This window comes from Ictalurus furcatus, chromosome 19 (assembly GCF_023375685.1).
Source record: "Ictalurus furcatus strain D&B chromosome 19, Billie_1.0, whole genome shotgun sequence".
NCBI lineage: Eukaryota > Metazoa > Chordata > Actinopteri > Siluriformes > Ictaluridae > Ictalurus > Ictalurus furcatus.
The window spans coordinates 19,440,143-19,455,765 of record NC_071273.1 but is presented as its reverse complement, the minus strand read 5'-3'; the positions used below and the strand labels follow the sequence as shown (position 1 = coordinate 19,455,765).

Sequence of the window (15,623 nt, the reverse complement as noted above, 5' to 3'; positions counted from 1 at the left end):
TCACGGAAACAAACCAATTATGGGGAAGAAGCAGACGCCAAAAACAAAGCAGGAACTAAACAGACACACATGGAACTCAGTGTCGTGGGAAACGAAACACAAAACGCTAAACAATAATCCTTCAGGACTGGAATTCAGGACCCTTGACTAAAAGTTCAAGTTTTGCATATTATTAACAGAGTTCACCAGCTGCCAATCAACTTACGCTGCGAGTGATATTCAGTGAAGGAGTTTTCTGTTCTTTTCTCAGTAAAGAGAAATGTGTCGACATTCCTTTAACCACTGAGGTAACAAGGTCACTATTTTGTGGTCGAGCATACACAATAATGGCTTTATCAAAGCAACAAAGCAAGATAACCAATCTACATGGGTGATTACATGATTGGGGTGGCATTTCTTTCTCACTGATATTACATTTACAGATATGTATATAAAATAAAGGTAAAAGACATTTTATACAATAGTACCATACTTGTCCTACACCACAACCTTTCTGCCTATTTCAATTTAATACCTTTAAAAAACCTGAACAGAACATTTTTTTTAGCATTTTTTCCTGTCTCAGCCCAATATAACTATACTTTACACTGAAATATAATCATTAAAATATGATGCATATGCATTCATCTTTAAATCCATTAAACATTGCATGCTTCAATCCATTCTTTTCCATGAGTCGTCCATTATAGGTTATGAATATTGTACATTTTAGATTACATTCACTCAATCTGAACCTGAACTCATTTACCCCTGTGAAATATTTACAATATTACACAAGTCACATTTTCAACGAGATGTCGCAACATCAAAATTTCTTGGGAAGTTATAGGAAGAAGAAAATTAAAGCTGCAGTGCTGAACTTTTGCCTCTATATCGCCAACTCTGTTTGAAACATTGAACAGCAAGATACTTGCAGAGGTTTTTTTTTTTTTTTTTTTTTTTTTTTTTACGTGGGTTGGGCTTCGGCACTGCTTGTCTGCGCGGATGAATCTGATTGTTTGAGATATTCGTATGTGTTGTATATTAGCTCCACTACTTCACAACGGAGGTGGCGGCGGATACAGTTTTCTTGGAGTAGAGATGATATGCTCTCTCTCTCATAGCTAGCAGAAAATAAGTGCAATTTACCACACTGATCATACAAAAAAAAAAACAACATAGGAAAGTCGAAACCTGGCTGAAACAAGCTAGCTAGTTACCTATTGAGCTAACTACCTATGTTAACTAGCTACCTATTGAACTAACTACCTATGTTAGATAGCTACCTATTGAGCTAACTACCAATGTTAGCTAGCTACCTATTGAGCCACTGTAATACCTTAACTGTTCAACAGAAAAAAGCCATCTCTGAGTCAGTCTTCAGTCCCTTCAGATCTCTGAGTTGCCGCTACCTCTCAAAAGCCATGCTGATGTTTATTCTCGTTTTAACACGGGCTCTGTCGCTTTCCCTGTTTGACTGCAGTATCTTGGTTTTGACAACATCTGATTCCCCAGATGTCAATGATCATTGCGTTTAGAACGATCCAGATTAAAATCAGACATCTAGGTGACAATTGTAAATTCTAAACCACTCTTGTAAGGACAAACTACAAACACTCCACCATCCTCAGCCCCTCACACGCGATATAGAAGCCGGATGTTCTTCTTTATGTTTACGGACGTGATGTAACCATGCAAAGACGTAGTGATGTCAAAGGCCATGCAAATGATGTCAAACTTACGTTTCATGCAAAATCTGACCCAACAGCTCGAATTATATATCATTATTATAAGCTTACCGCTGTGAATCAGGGTAAGGTAAGTTTTACGTATTGTCATTTTTTAACCAAAAAAACTGCAGCTTTAAGTTCTCTCATTTGCTTATTATTTTTTCCAATGACATTGTGATATTGACTAATGATAGTCACTTTGAAAGTGTTGTCCAAATGAAAGATTGAGAGTAAATGATTAATTTAACAATATGTTCTGATGTTGTTTGTATTCTTGTTTATTATTGTTGTTTGGAGTCCTCATCACCTGAAAATCACTTGCTGCTGCTGAGGTTGGCTCTACATGGACATCCTAAATATCACCATGAGATTACTGTGGATGGTACCACATGATAATAAGTCTTTATTGACCACATACCCCAGCATGTCAGGAAGCTGGGGTCAGATTATTATCAGCCATGATACAGTGTCCCTGGAGCAGAGAGGGTTAAGGGCCTTGCTCAAGGGTCCAACAGTGGCAGCTTGGCAGTGCTGAGGCTTGAACCCCCGACCTTCTGATCAGTAACCCAGACCCTTAACCACCAAGCCACCACTGCCCCATGCAGAGAAACCATAAAGATGGCTGTGGATGTTCTTTCTTCGATCGCCTTAGGATTACAATTTCTAAAAACTATTTGCATTCAAGTCACCATCATTGAACAACTTGATTTTTTTAAAAAACTGATAACACAATAGACTTTAAATTGAAACTATAATGAATTCAGAAATGGCTCTGATACTCATCTTCATAAGTTGCTCATAAGTTCCTATTTAAACAGTAGCACTTTTTGACTATATAGTGTACATTTATAGAAGGGAAATGGTTTATAATTACACTATCCGGTGTCACCCAGATAAAGATGGGTTGCCTTTTGGATATGGTTCTTCTCAAGGTTTCTTCCTCATGTCATCTCAGGGAGTGTTTCCTTTCCACGTCGTCTCTGGCTCGCTCATTAGGGATAAATTTAGAAATTTTGATCCGGAATATGTATATTTCTGTAAAGCTGCTTTGTGACAATGTCCATTGTTAAACATGCTCTGCAAATAAAATGGAATTATGGACGAATGCTAGTTAACCACATTTTGCAAAATCTGTACTAAAAAAAACACTCAACAACAACAACAAAAAAAAACAAGATATTGTTGCCTGAGGTGGGTTTGCACATTTTTCACATTTTGAACTATATGTATTCTTAGATTCAATGCTGAAAATGAAATAAAATAAACGATTATTTTTAAAGACTTATAAACGCTAAATGGCATCTCCATCATAAAATCACCCACAAATCACATGTCTTCTCTTCAGTTATTTATATCTCATTGTAAAACACCTCTAAAAGCAGACATGTGCGGCGCATATCTTCCTCCTGCCCTCATCCACACATATTTCCACCATGATCCTGCAGACGACTTTTAGTTGACAATATATCCTAATCAGTGTGGATCAAAGAGATTCAGTTACACATTCCTGGGAGACAGGAAGTGACTGGTGGGAACTGAACACGAGACGTCTCACTGAACAATTCAAGACTCTGTATGCACGTGGGTCAGTGTGAATGGTGTCGTAGTTTTATTTTTCGCCTCAGGTGTTCAAGAGGTTGAGGTTACACAAAGAGGCTTTCTTTTTTTTCTTCTTCTTTTCTTTTTTTTTTTTTCTTTTTAAATGTATTTCAGCTTCAGGACCTGCTGTACTCTGTCTGATGTGGTGACATGATCTCATGAGATTATAAAGTAACAGTTTTTCTAAAAGCTAAATTAGGAACACGTTCAGAATAACTGCAGGGCGAAGCTGTAATGGGTGACAGGAATGATAACATTTTACATTTAATATCAGTGTTCAAAGAGCTACATAAAACCTGACATAAACCTGTATAAACATTTACGTACGTCTACGTTTATAAATCATTATTCCAACAGGTGCCATCTCTCATGACGTCAGCTTTCGTCAGTTTAGTGATTTTTTATTGACTTTTATTAAGGTTGTGTGATGAAATGTTCCATGCTTACATTAAATCTAATACTTTATCATTTGTATAGAAACTGCTCATTCACACAGGCTTGTAGGGCGGACGCCTCGCATAATCGAAGTCTAATAAGAACCTGATTGAAAAATGTGTTGTTATTTAACTAGGGAAACTATATCACTGTTGATAAGGTGTGTCTCCAGGAGAGATCCCAGATGAAGCACACCTGATCCACAAATTCTGCTGTATATATTTATAAAAAATAAATGTGAGACCTCTCTGTTATGTCTGTTTGTACTATATTTTATTGAAAGAAAAAAAAAAACAGAAAAAATGAGAAAGAAGAGCAAGGTTATAAGGGTGTGGGGGGAAAAGGGCAGCACAGATTGTCTGTTCTGCCAAGAGAACCAGAGATATAGTGAAAAGAATCATATCTATAGAAGATTTTGAGCATTTTGAGTACCAGTTTTCCTTATTGTGATTTTTTTTATTAGTTTGTTATATTATGGTTTAATCTATGTCTTCCCCCAAAAGTAACTTTCTTTCTCTGTTACCCTTTAAAGTACCCTTTGTAGTACCTCCGGGTACCCCTGGTGGTACACATACCCCCATTTGAGAAACATTGCTTTAGATGAAGAGGAAACAAATGGACATGATGAGACACACGTCTTTAACACCATATTAATATCACAGTCATGTGAGAGCTCTGTTGAAGCTGCTGACTCAGCAGAACACACTTTTGAAAGACACACACTAGACAGACTTATAATGACGGATTGAGCACTGGGGCTGCATACGTGCAGCTTCACATGGATACACCTTCCTACAATCACCTCCCAGTTGAGCAAATGGAAAAAAATGACAGTGTGGGATGTATTAATACACGATTCCCCTTTCCGAGGGCAAAAACCGTGGTTGTGTGAGACAGGCAAAGGGAATGGATGGAAGTTTCCATTGTACATGCCACAATAAAAAGTGACTAAATCCCTGTCCATGGATAAAAACAAATAGTCAGCAAGTAAAATTCACTATTTTGTAATTACCTATTTAAAAAAAAAAAACATTTCTCATCATAAATCAGCCATTGTTTTATTTTTGTTTTGTGTATTTCTTTCTTTGTACAATGTAAAAACAAAGGATGGAACGGCATTGAATAAACAAGTTTAAAGTAAATATGAATTTAGAATGGTACAAGTTCTCCTGTGCTTCAGGGGTTTCCTCCGGGTACTCCGGTTTCCTCCCCCAGTCCAAAGACATGCGTTGTATTCTGATTGGCATTTCCAAATGGTTTGTAGTGTGTGTGAATGTGTGTGCGATCGTGCCCTGTGATGGGTTAGCACCCCGTCCAGGGTCTCCCCCGCCTTGTGCCCGAGTTCCCTGGGATAGACCTCAGGCTCCCTGTGACCCTGTGTAGGATAATTGGTATGGAAAATGGATTGATAATGTGATTTTACCAAAAACATACACGAGGAGCGCAAAATGCAGTAAACTCAAAATTTCCTGAGAATAACAGAACACAAAACAGAAGGAAAAAAAAAATCATAAAATGGTGAGTACAATGAAAACAGGAAAAGGGGATAAACGTTAATGAAAGTGTTGTGAGTATTAACAAGGATAAGAACAGTACAATAACTGTGTTGTGTTCCTGAAAACAAACAACAGCTGCCAAGAAAGTTTAAGAAAGTGTAAAACGGGCCGGAATCAGGCTGCTAAAGTACAGAGAAGAATTAATGAGTGTTTTTAGTTTTTAGCCTCCTGTGTTGGCAATGTTATTCCTATAGATGAACATTATTATTTGCGCTGAGTATCTTTTAGTGTCTGTAATAATAATAATAATTATCATCATCTTCATCATCATCTTCATCATCATCATCATCATCATCATCATCATCATCATTATTGTGCACGGTGGCGTAGTGGTTATCACGTTCGCCTCACACCCCCAGGGTTGGGGGTTCGATTCCTGCCACTGCCCTGTGTGTGTGGAGTTTGCTTGTTCTCACCGTGCTGCGGGGGTTTCCTCCCCCAGTCCAAAGACATGCATGGTAGGCTGACTGGCATGTCCGTAGTGTATGAATGGGTGTGTGAATGTGATTGTGCCCTGCGTTGGACTGGCACCTTGTCCAGGGTGTACCCCGCCTTGTGCCCCATGCTCCCTGGGATAGGCTCCAGGTTCCCCGTGACCCAGTAGGAGTACTTCTATACCGTGACCCGGTATAGAAGAAGGATGAATGGATAATAATAATAAAAACATAGCGGTGATTCTAGCGCACGATGTCCAGGCAGGAATTTTCCATAAAAATCCATGGTGTAGAAAGTGAATTACCCACATCTTGAAATCGTTAAGTATCACATATGTAGCTCCTGTAGTTAATGTAGTTAAGGTTGATCACTACATTTTGCGCATATTTTAAACACAGCAGAAGGACTACTGTTAACAACCTTTAGAGAACAGGACAAAGGGGGGGGGGGGGGGGGCGCGTATTTTGTGTCTTTGATTTAAAGGTATATTTTGTTACTCTCTTATATTATTTTTTGACCATTGCTGCTCCTCACCTTTGTTTGACTTTGTATGATTCATTAACGATGGTACAACCGAGCACATTTGGCTAATTCGGTAAGCTACTTTATTTAAGTAGCATTATCAGGGATTGTACTTTTCCGAATAAGTTAATCCTGTTTTGGAAGCTCTGTTGATTCATTTTCAAAACAAAACAATTTGTATGTAAATGACAAGAAGTGATAGTAAAGTAAAGTCATAGTAAAATAACCAGCAACGGGGTGCTGTGATGCAGCCATCCTGTAACAACACATCCCAAAGTGTTTTATTCATCTACAGTGGTGCTTGTACATTTGTGACGTAGAATTTTCTACATTTCTGCATAAATCTGACCTAAAACGTCATCGGATTTTCACACAAGTCCTAAACGTAAACAAAGAGAACCCAATTAAACAAATGAGACAAAAATATCATACTTACTGCTAATCTTAGAGGTTCACATACTTTTGCCACTCACAGATATGTAATATTGGATCCTTTTTATCAATAAATAAATGACCAAGTATAATATGTTAATCTCATTCATTTAATTTGGTTCTCTTTAGCTACATTTAGTACTTGTGTGAAAATCTGATAATGTTTTAGGTCATATTTATGCAGATATACAGAAAATTCTAAAGGGTTCACAAACTTTCGAGCACCACCCTGTATACCACAGCAACTTGCAAATGCTAACCATTTGTTATTTGCTAGAAAACAACTTATCATATTTTTATCCATTTATAGTTACTTTTAATGTTGTGGAACATGCATTAGACAAGTTCGGTTCTGTTGTCACTTATGTTGTAGCAGCTTTAAACAGTCATTCTCTTTTCTATAATTTGAACTTAATAAGTAAAAAAAAACATTAAACATAACATCAACAGGATTAAACAAAATCATCATTCTCGTTGGCAAATTGCTGAGGTAAAAGATTAATAAAACACTGGTAAAAGTAACTCTGCTTTGCATCAGGCTGCATCACAGCACCGTGTTGTTGATTACTTTCCTATAACAGCACAGTCCCAAATGTTTATTCCTTACATAATGATGTCCCAAGTAAAGATATGAGCAAAGCATCGTCCTTAACCCCAATCTTATCCTTTTGTATCTTTTCATATGACCTGAGTTGTGTCAGTTGTGTTACGTGTAAGACTGCACTGTATTGGAAAAGAAAATGTGATGAGATGACGGTATTTGGGTGCGTGGTGGTTTAGTGGTTAGCCCGTTTGCCTCACACTGCCAGGGTTGGGGGTTTGATTCCCTGTGTGCGTGGAGTTTGCATGTTCTCCCCGTGCTGTGGGGGTTTCCTCCGGGTACTCCGGTTTCCTCCCTCAGTCCAAAGACATGCACGGTAGGCTGATTGGCGTGTCTAAAGTGTCCGTAGTGTATGAATGGGTGTGTGAGTGTGTATGTGATTGTGCCCTGCGATGGATTGGCACCCTGTCCAGGGTGTACCCCGCCTTGTGCCCCATGCCCTCATGTAGGATAAGCGGTATAGAAGATGGATGATGGATGGATACAAAAAATATCTGAAAGGCTTTGATGGCTGTTACCTTCGATTTATGCAAAATGAACACTTTTATAGTGTCATCAACTATAGAAAAGCCAATGTTATAGTCTAAAAACTATATCATGGGTTCATCTATTGCAATTATTTTACGAAATGCACGATGTATTAACGCATGATAAAGTTATTGAGACGTGACAACTACCCAGAGGACTTTTAATAACCTCATTAGCTGCCATTACTGCCATCTAGTGCTCTCACTTTCAGCTGTAAAGGATTACAAAGAGCGCTGTAAACAACACATAGACATAAACTGCGGGCGTTTCTCGATATCTAATTCGGTTTTTAAACGCATTTATTTATGTCATTTTAAATGCATTTATTTGTTTTGTTTTGTAAAATATTTTTTAAAAAGTCTTTTATTATGAAACTGAACAATTTATCCGGAAGTTTCAAAAACTCCACGGTCAACGTTATCGAGAGTTGTTTTGCTAGCTAGCTTTGAAATGTAAATAATAACGGAATATAAAATGGCAGCGTTTTCAAGCTTGTAATATTTTGTTCAAGGTTTCTTCAGTTATGGAGACGGCCTCAAAAGGTTCTGGCTGTTTACTTTGTTTACTCTGTGGCTAGCGAGCTTAAAATCTGTAAACAAGTCGCGTGCTTGTGAACGTTGGGAGTAAACAAACAGCATGTTTACAGGTTTGTTTACTGCGGGAATGTGGCTCACTGGTAACATGTAATTATTATTATTATTATTATTATTATTATTATTATTATTATTATTATAGTCTCGCGCACGTTCAACATCGCTAAATGTAACTATAAACGGTTAAAAAGCACGTCGCGTCGTTCATTAGTAAATGAACACCTGTTGATGACCAAGTCTCTGTGGTATAAGAGGAATAAAACTCTTGGGGTTCATTCTGTTGGGGGTGTAGTCCCCCCTGTGGTTGATTATTTTCCTATAACAGCACACTCTGTCGTTGATTATTTTCCTATAACAGCACACTCTGTCGTTGATAATTTTCCTATAACAGCACACCTTGTCGTTGATTATTTTCCTATAACAGCACACTCTGTCGTGTCTTATTCCTTCCTTTGTTTGCTGACACTGTTCCTCTCGTGATGTAGGAAAGGCCAAGCGGAGGCACCTGAGTGCAGCAGAGTGCAGCGATTTGACCCAAAGCCTCACCGGCAGCCCAGCAATCACACAACCTTTCACCGTCAATCTCCATAATAAAGACCTAAATAAAGGACTTCAGCCCAGGAGTCCAACTAAAAGGAGAAGAAGAGGTACCATGTCATGCCACACTCGGTACATTTACATGGACAACAATACTCTGATATTATCCCGATTAAGACGATACTCTGATTAAGAAACTAGCATGTAAACACCGATTTCTGATTACTGTAATCTGGCTAAAGTCATACTCGAAGTAAACACAAATCGAATTTAGACATGTGGAGTATTCCTGTTTTAGTCGTATTATGGAAGTGCATTACAGACTACGTTTACATGGACAGAAGTAAACTAATTATTGACCTTATTCTGAATAAGACAATATTCTGATTAAGGTGTTTACATGAGTCGCTTTTAGAATATTCCTTTCATGTTCCCGTTTTACATTTTAGAGAAGATAGTACAATCGATTAACGGCACACGTCATTACGCCGTCCGACGTTTCCTCCAGAATTTCACATATCGACATACGGTTCGTCTTCGTTATGGAACCGTATACAGTTTTGGGTGTTTCCGTTTAAATTTTTTACCAAAGCTTCAAGTGCAGTTAATTATTTGTCATGCTATACGTGCTAATAGATGACTGCTTGAAGCCGTGGGCTGCGTCTCAAATCGCATACTTACCTACTGTATAGTAGCTGAGATACATGTATTTCGCCTACTATATTGTAGGTAAGTATGTGGTTTGGGACGCAGCCGTGCTCTCTTGTTTGCCGTCAAACGGTTGAGCACTGCCGTGTGTGTGTACGTGTCCTGTTGCAAAAGGCGGTGAAAACTCCCACACGATGTTAAGTGTGATTAAGGTGTGTACATGTCTGTAACGCACGTCAATAATGCGACTAAAACAGGAATACTCCACGTCTTAATTCCATTTGTGTGTACTTTGAGTATGAGTAATCGGATTAAGGTCATCAATAATCTCTGTTTACATGCTAGTTTCTTAATCAGAGTATTGGCGTAATCGGGTTAATATCGGATTATTGTTGTCCATGTAAACATACTGATACACACACTGCTCTACACTGTGATCAGAAGCCCAAGTCAAGTCGGTTTGTATTGTCGTTCCTCTATATAGCTTGTATACATTGGTACGAAATGTCCTTTCTCCAGGGCCGTAGCTCAACAGTATGCAAGACTACTGTTGTGTGTCGAGTGCAGGACAATAAATAACAGTCCAGAGGCCTGTACCATGAAGCTAGTTGAAGAAATTCAGGGTTATGGGATTAGTTTCGAGTTGACAAGACCAAACCAATCCAAACAGGCTTTATTGGTACCATGATGCTGGTTATCAACATCAGTCAACTCAGGCTTTGATCCTTTTTTGAGGCTGTTTTGAGAGCAAAGGGAGGCCCTACGCAGTATTAGTATAACGTTCCTAATAAAGTGCTCAATGAGTGTATCAGATATGTTTTGGATTTAGAAGCTCATTTGATGTTTGTAAAAATTCAGCAAAAAAAAATCTGAATTGCTTGGTATGTAAATGCAGCCATAGTGACTTCACTTGTGTTATAATCAAGTCAGGTCAAAACTAATAAACCCCCTACACCTATCATGTGTTTTGGACAAGGACAGAACTGACAAACAATATCCACAATATTTTAAATACTGTAGACATTAGACACTGACAGCAGTTAGTGTTGTTGCCAAACATGTGCAGGGTGTCCGGGGTGTTTTCCTGTCTTGTACCCAGTATTCCTGGAACAGTCTCTGGATCCAACGTATCCCTGAAAGGATAAAGCATTTTCTGGGGACTCTTATCTACAAAACCAAAAAAATTAACCCGATAAAGTTGTTGTGTGGTATATGCAGTGCGTTTCACTAATATTGGCGCCCTTGCTAAATACGAGCAAAGAAGGCTGTGAAAAATTGTCTTTGATTAAGGCTGTGAAAAATGGATGAACCTTTTGATGTTTTGTTTTAAAAATGAACAAAAATACAATGCTCTCATGGATAGCAAACAAAACACAAGTTTATCTAATAATATATATATATATATATATATATATATATATATATATATATATATATATAATGTTAAATATAGGTGTGCAACAATTTTTGGCACCCTTTTAGTCAATACTTTGTGCTACATCCCTTTGCCAAGATAACAGCTCTGAGTCTTCTCCTATAATGCCTGACGAGGTTGGAGAATACATGGCAAGGGATCTGAGACCGTTCCTCCATACAGAATCTCTCCAGATCCTTCACATTTAGAGGGCCATGCTTGTAGACTCTCCTCTTCACTTCACCCCACAGGTTTTCTATGGGTTTTGAGTCAGGGGACTGGGATGTCCATAGCAGGACCTTGATTTTGTGGTCAGTAAATCATTTTTGTGTTGATTTTGATGTATGTTTTGGATCATTGTCCTGCTAGAAGATCCAACCATGGCCCATTTTTCATTTAATATCTGGTGATATTTGATAGAGTCCATGATGCCATGTATCCTAACAAAATGTCCAGGTCCTCTGGCAGAAAAACATCCCCCAAAACATTAAAGACCACCACCATATTTAACCGTGGGCATGAGGTACTTTTCCATATCACTACCTCTCTGTGTGCACCTCTGGTGTTTATTGCCAAAAAGCTCTATTTTGGTTTCATCTGACCATAGACCCCGATCCCATTTGAAGTTCCAGCAGTGTCTGGCAAACTGAACACGCTTGAGTTTGTTTTTGGATGAGAGTAGAGACTTTTTTCTTGAAACCCTTCCAAACAACTTGTTTTTTTGGAGACTTTCTGACCCCAAGACGCATCTAACATCTGCAATTCTCCAGCTGTGATCCTTGGAGATTTTTTGGCCACTCGAACCATCCTCTTCACGTTGAGACAATATAGACACACATCCAATTCCACGTTGATTCATAACATTTCCAGTTGACTGGAGCTTCTTAATTATTGCCCTGATGGTGGAATTGGGCATTTTCAATGCTTGTGCTATTTTCTTATAGCCACTATTTCAAATTTTAGAAGCTCAACAACCTTTTGCCGCACATCACAGCTGTATTCCTTGGTCTTACCCGTTGTTATGAATGACTAAGGGAATTTGGCCGGAGTGTTACCTCATATTTATACCCCAGTGAAACAAGAAGTCATGGTTGAACAATTTCCTGTTCCTAGTCACCCAACTGTACTAAAATAAAAATTTTTAATATCAATGGGAATATACTTCAAATATATATTTCTGATATGAATTCATAGAGGTGCCAATAATTGTTCACACATTTCACACATATTTAACAAAGATTTTGTGAACAAAAGGTTAAACAGTAAAGACAATTTTTCACAGCCTTCTTTGCTCATATTTACCAAGGGCACTGTACAGTATATTATCTGCATATTGACCTGATCTTGTAATAGGACTGCTCGTGTAGTAAACTACGCGTTTGTGTTTTTCTGATTTTTAATTCGAAGTGTCAGATGGCCAACAGCAGAGAGTCATTACGGGATTCTTTGCGTCTACTGGAGTCCTTAGCAGCAGCCCGCGACAAGGCAAAATAGTGAAGACGGAGCCTGGACCGAACAGTCACATCGCCCTGAAAGAGGAGGATGAAGAATCGCATGTGGTGATGGACCTCATGGACGGAATTACTGAAGAGATGTTTAAGGATGATGAGGAGTTTGAGACAGGCAAGTGTTCGGTAAAGAAAGAGGAGAACGAGCAGGACTGGACAGGAGCAGGATGCAGCAGTTGGGCGTCTCCTCCACCTGGATCCAGCTTTATTAATGGACACATTTTAAAGGATGGAGAAGAAGACGAAGAGTATGATGTGCAAAGCCTCCCTGATGCTCATTACGGGTTACTGGGACTGAATCAGACGCTGCTGGAGCCCAAGGGTCACATTCAGGACTTGCCTGAAGAGGTACTGAGTGTTATTTTTGCCCAGCTTCCAGCGGATGATCTTTACCGCCATGTCAGTCTGGTGTGTCAGCGCTGGAGAAACATCGTCATGGAGAGCCAGGTGTGTTTCCTGTACCTTGTGCGTTATATTTAGAATTTTTTAAATATATTTTTTTGCAGAACTATTAAGTGACTTCAGTTTGGACTGTCCTTTCTGCTCTAGTTTCTGCCATGGAAGAAGTTGTACTACAGATGTGAGAAGCAGGAGGAGATGGCAGTGAAGGAGCTGAAGGCCCTCCTTGAAGACAACGGCATTGTCAGAAAGGATGATCTCTGTGTGCTGAACATGGTGAGGTAAGGTTCAGAAGACGCCCTGAAGAATATTTCCGTCAAGGTTCTCCTTAGAGTGAAAAGCTCAGGTCTCTGTAAATAGTAGAGAAACAGTAATAATGTGGACCATCACAGGGGTGGACAAATCTTACCTTTATTATCTAGACAGGCAGGAAATGAAAACCTCCAGTGTGATGCCCAGTCCCCTGGTTTGGTCGTCTAGAAACCTAATCGAATAAGCTAAGAAGTGGTAGCTAATGTAATAACTAACATACGGCGAGCCAGCTAGGTAGGTAATGCTTTAATACAGAGTAAAGGAAAAGAATGAATTTTTTAAATTTCCCCGAGACGGGACAACTGTGTTGCAATAGCCTTCGTTCTCTTTTGCGCACATAACACGTTATACATTTGCAACCGTGACCAAGTCACTGGAGAAGGTTTCGGCTATGAGGTGTGACGTTCTGTCTGCAAATCGTAAGTAAAACTATTATTTGTATCCGAGTAGAGTCTTTATTTTCTCTCGTTATGTTTAACAGCGAGGTCGTAAGCAGGAGACTTGACCAACAGTTTTGTCCTGCACTTTATGTTGCTCGATTTATGCTTCCACATACTCGCGTGTCCTGCATTTTGTTCACTTGGCAACAAGGAATAAAAAAAAAAACTACTAGCCCGCACGTGAAATCTGCTCGTCCCCCGCATCAATGTCCAACCAATCAGGACCAGGCAGCATGTCTCTGATGTCTGTCAGTCATTCTGCCTGTCAATTTCCGAAAGATCGCCCTCTCTTATCCCAGCATTCAGGAATTCAAGCTTAATTTCGGCTAGTACTACTGACTGCCTTTTTTTTTTCCTTCAGTCAGATCATGACGTATTTCGCACTTGGTTTCTTTTTTCCTTGCTCAGTCTTCCAGCAAGTTCTTTAAAGTGAAGCACTTGTTGTTTGTTAAGCATTGAAGCACCTAAGAGTCCTTCCCTTGAGACACAGTAGTGCTTTTCTAATCCACTGGAATGCCTGGAGAGGACTGAAGAGATGCTGGATGATGCAGGTGCAGAGGTCAAGGAGACAGCTGGTTTAGTTTTAAGTGGAACTGAATGTAAAAAATGGTTTCTTGAGGATTATTCTGATGGTTAATGATCCTAGCTTTCTAAACCAGTTCTACTTGGAAGCCTTTTTTATAAAGGTACACCCTCATGGGTGCAGGTTCCCATGACGGACAAACTTAAGATCGAGCTTTTTGAAGATAGAGTGCACCCCTCGCTTAGCTCAACTCAGATACAGATTTACTGAAAAGACCATCACTGTTTAATACAGGGGGCGGCTGTGGATCAGGTGGTAGAGCGGGTTGTCCACTAATCGTAGGGTTGCACCATAATACTTCCTGAGTGCAAAAAGTTTGTGCCCCCTTAAGATAAAATTAAGAAGGATATTTTCTGTACTGGGTTTCAGAGACGTTTACTCCTTATCCAGTCCGTACAGGGTTTATTATTATTTTTATGATGATTTTTGTGATTGTCACGGCCGAGAATGCTTGATTTTGCTGTGGCTTTTTTTTCTTCCAAAATTTGCGATGCGACTTGCGGAGTTTTTTGTACTTTTTTGAGGAAAACTACTTTGAATTGGCGAAATTGCAGGAAATTATTTTGCACGGTCTTTCACGGTGATGTTTGTTGGTAAATGAGACCTTTTATCTGTGTTCGTGTTCGACGCACATGAATCGAAGAGGGCTTTTGCTGAATGCGCGGTGTGATGACGTCACTCGACGCATCTTGGCCCAAATCTACACAAACTCTAATTGTAATTTTTTATTATTTTTTTAGAAATTGCGAGCTCCTTGGAATATTGCGGAGTTTGCTTGATTTTGCGTTCATTTCTGCGATCACAAAATCGCTGAATCATGGAGGGACCGATATAGGTTCATTTATTAAATTTTTTAAACTTGCTGTGACGCCAAAGATTTCATTCAACTGGTAGACAGTGTTAACGGTTATTGTCTAGGCATGATACTGAATTATTTTGTACAATCCTCTTCTGACTTGCATTATTGCATTCACTGCTTTCAATAGAGATGCACCGATACTAAATTTCTCAGCCGATACGATAACCGATTACTCAGAGTGATATCGGCCGATACCGATTACTCAGAGTGATATCGGCCGATACCGATTACTCAGTGATATATAGTTCTGCCTTTTATTACTTCTTTTAAATTAATAATAATTAATTCCACAATTGGGTGCACGGTGGCTTAGTGGTTAGCACGTTCACCTCACACCTTCAGGGTCCATGTGTGTCATGTGTGTGCGGAGTTTGCATGTTCTCCCCGTGCTGCGGGGGTTTCCTCCGGGTACTCCGGTTTCCTACCCCAGTCCAAAGACATGCATGGTAGGCTGATTGGCATTTCCAAAGTGTCCATAGTGTATGAATTGGTGTGTGAATGTGTATGTGATAG

The 15,623-nt window shown here is 39.2% G+C and overlaps 1 protein-coding gene across 3 annotated transcripts in view; it reads left to right on the top strand.

Moving 5' to 3' along the window:
* Window positions 1–8,082: 8,082 nt before the first annotated feature.
* fbxo18 (F-box DNA helicase 1) overlaps window positions 8,083–15,623 on the top strand; it is a 23,852-nt gene continuing 16,311 nt past the window's right edge. For 2 of the 3 annotated variants that reach the window (XM_053650486.1, XM_053650484.1), the window contains exons 1-4: window positions 8,083–8,359; window positions 8,896–9,057; window positions 12,417–12,964; window positions 13,067–13,197. In XM_053650486.1, the coding sequence (XP_053506461.1) occupies window positions 8,341–8,359; window positions 8,896–9,057; window positions 12,417–12,964; window positions 13,067–13,197 (860 nt within the window). In that variant the 5' untranslated portion in view covers window positions 8,083–8,340. Of the gene's footprint in view, window positions 8,360–8,397; window positions 8,464–8,895; window positions 9,058–12,416; window positions 12,965–13,066; window positions 13,198–15,623 lie in introns of those variants that run through there. The other variant, XM_053650485.1, reaches the window with a different exon arrangement.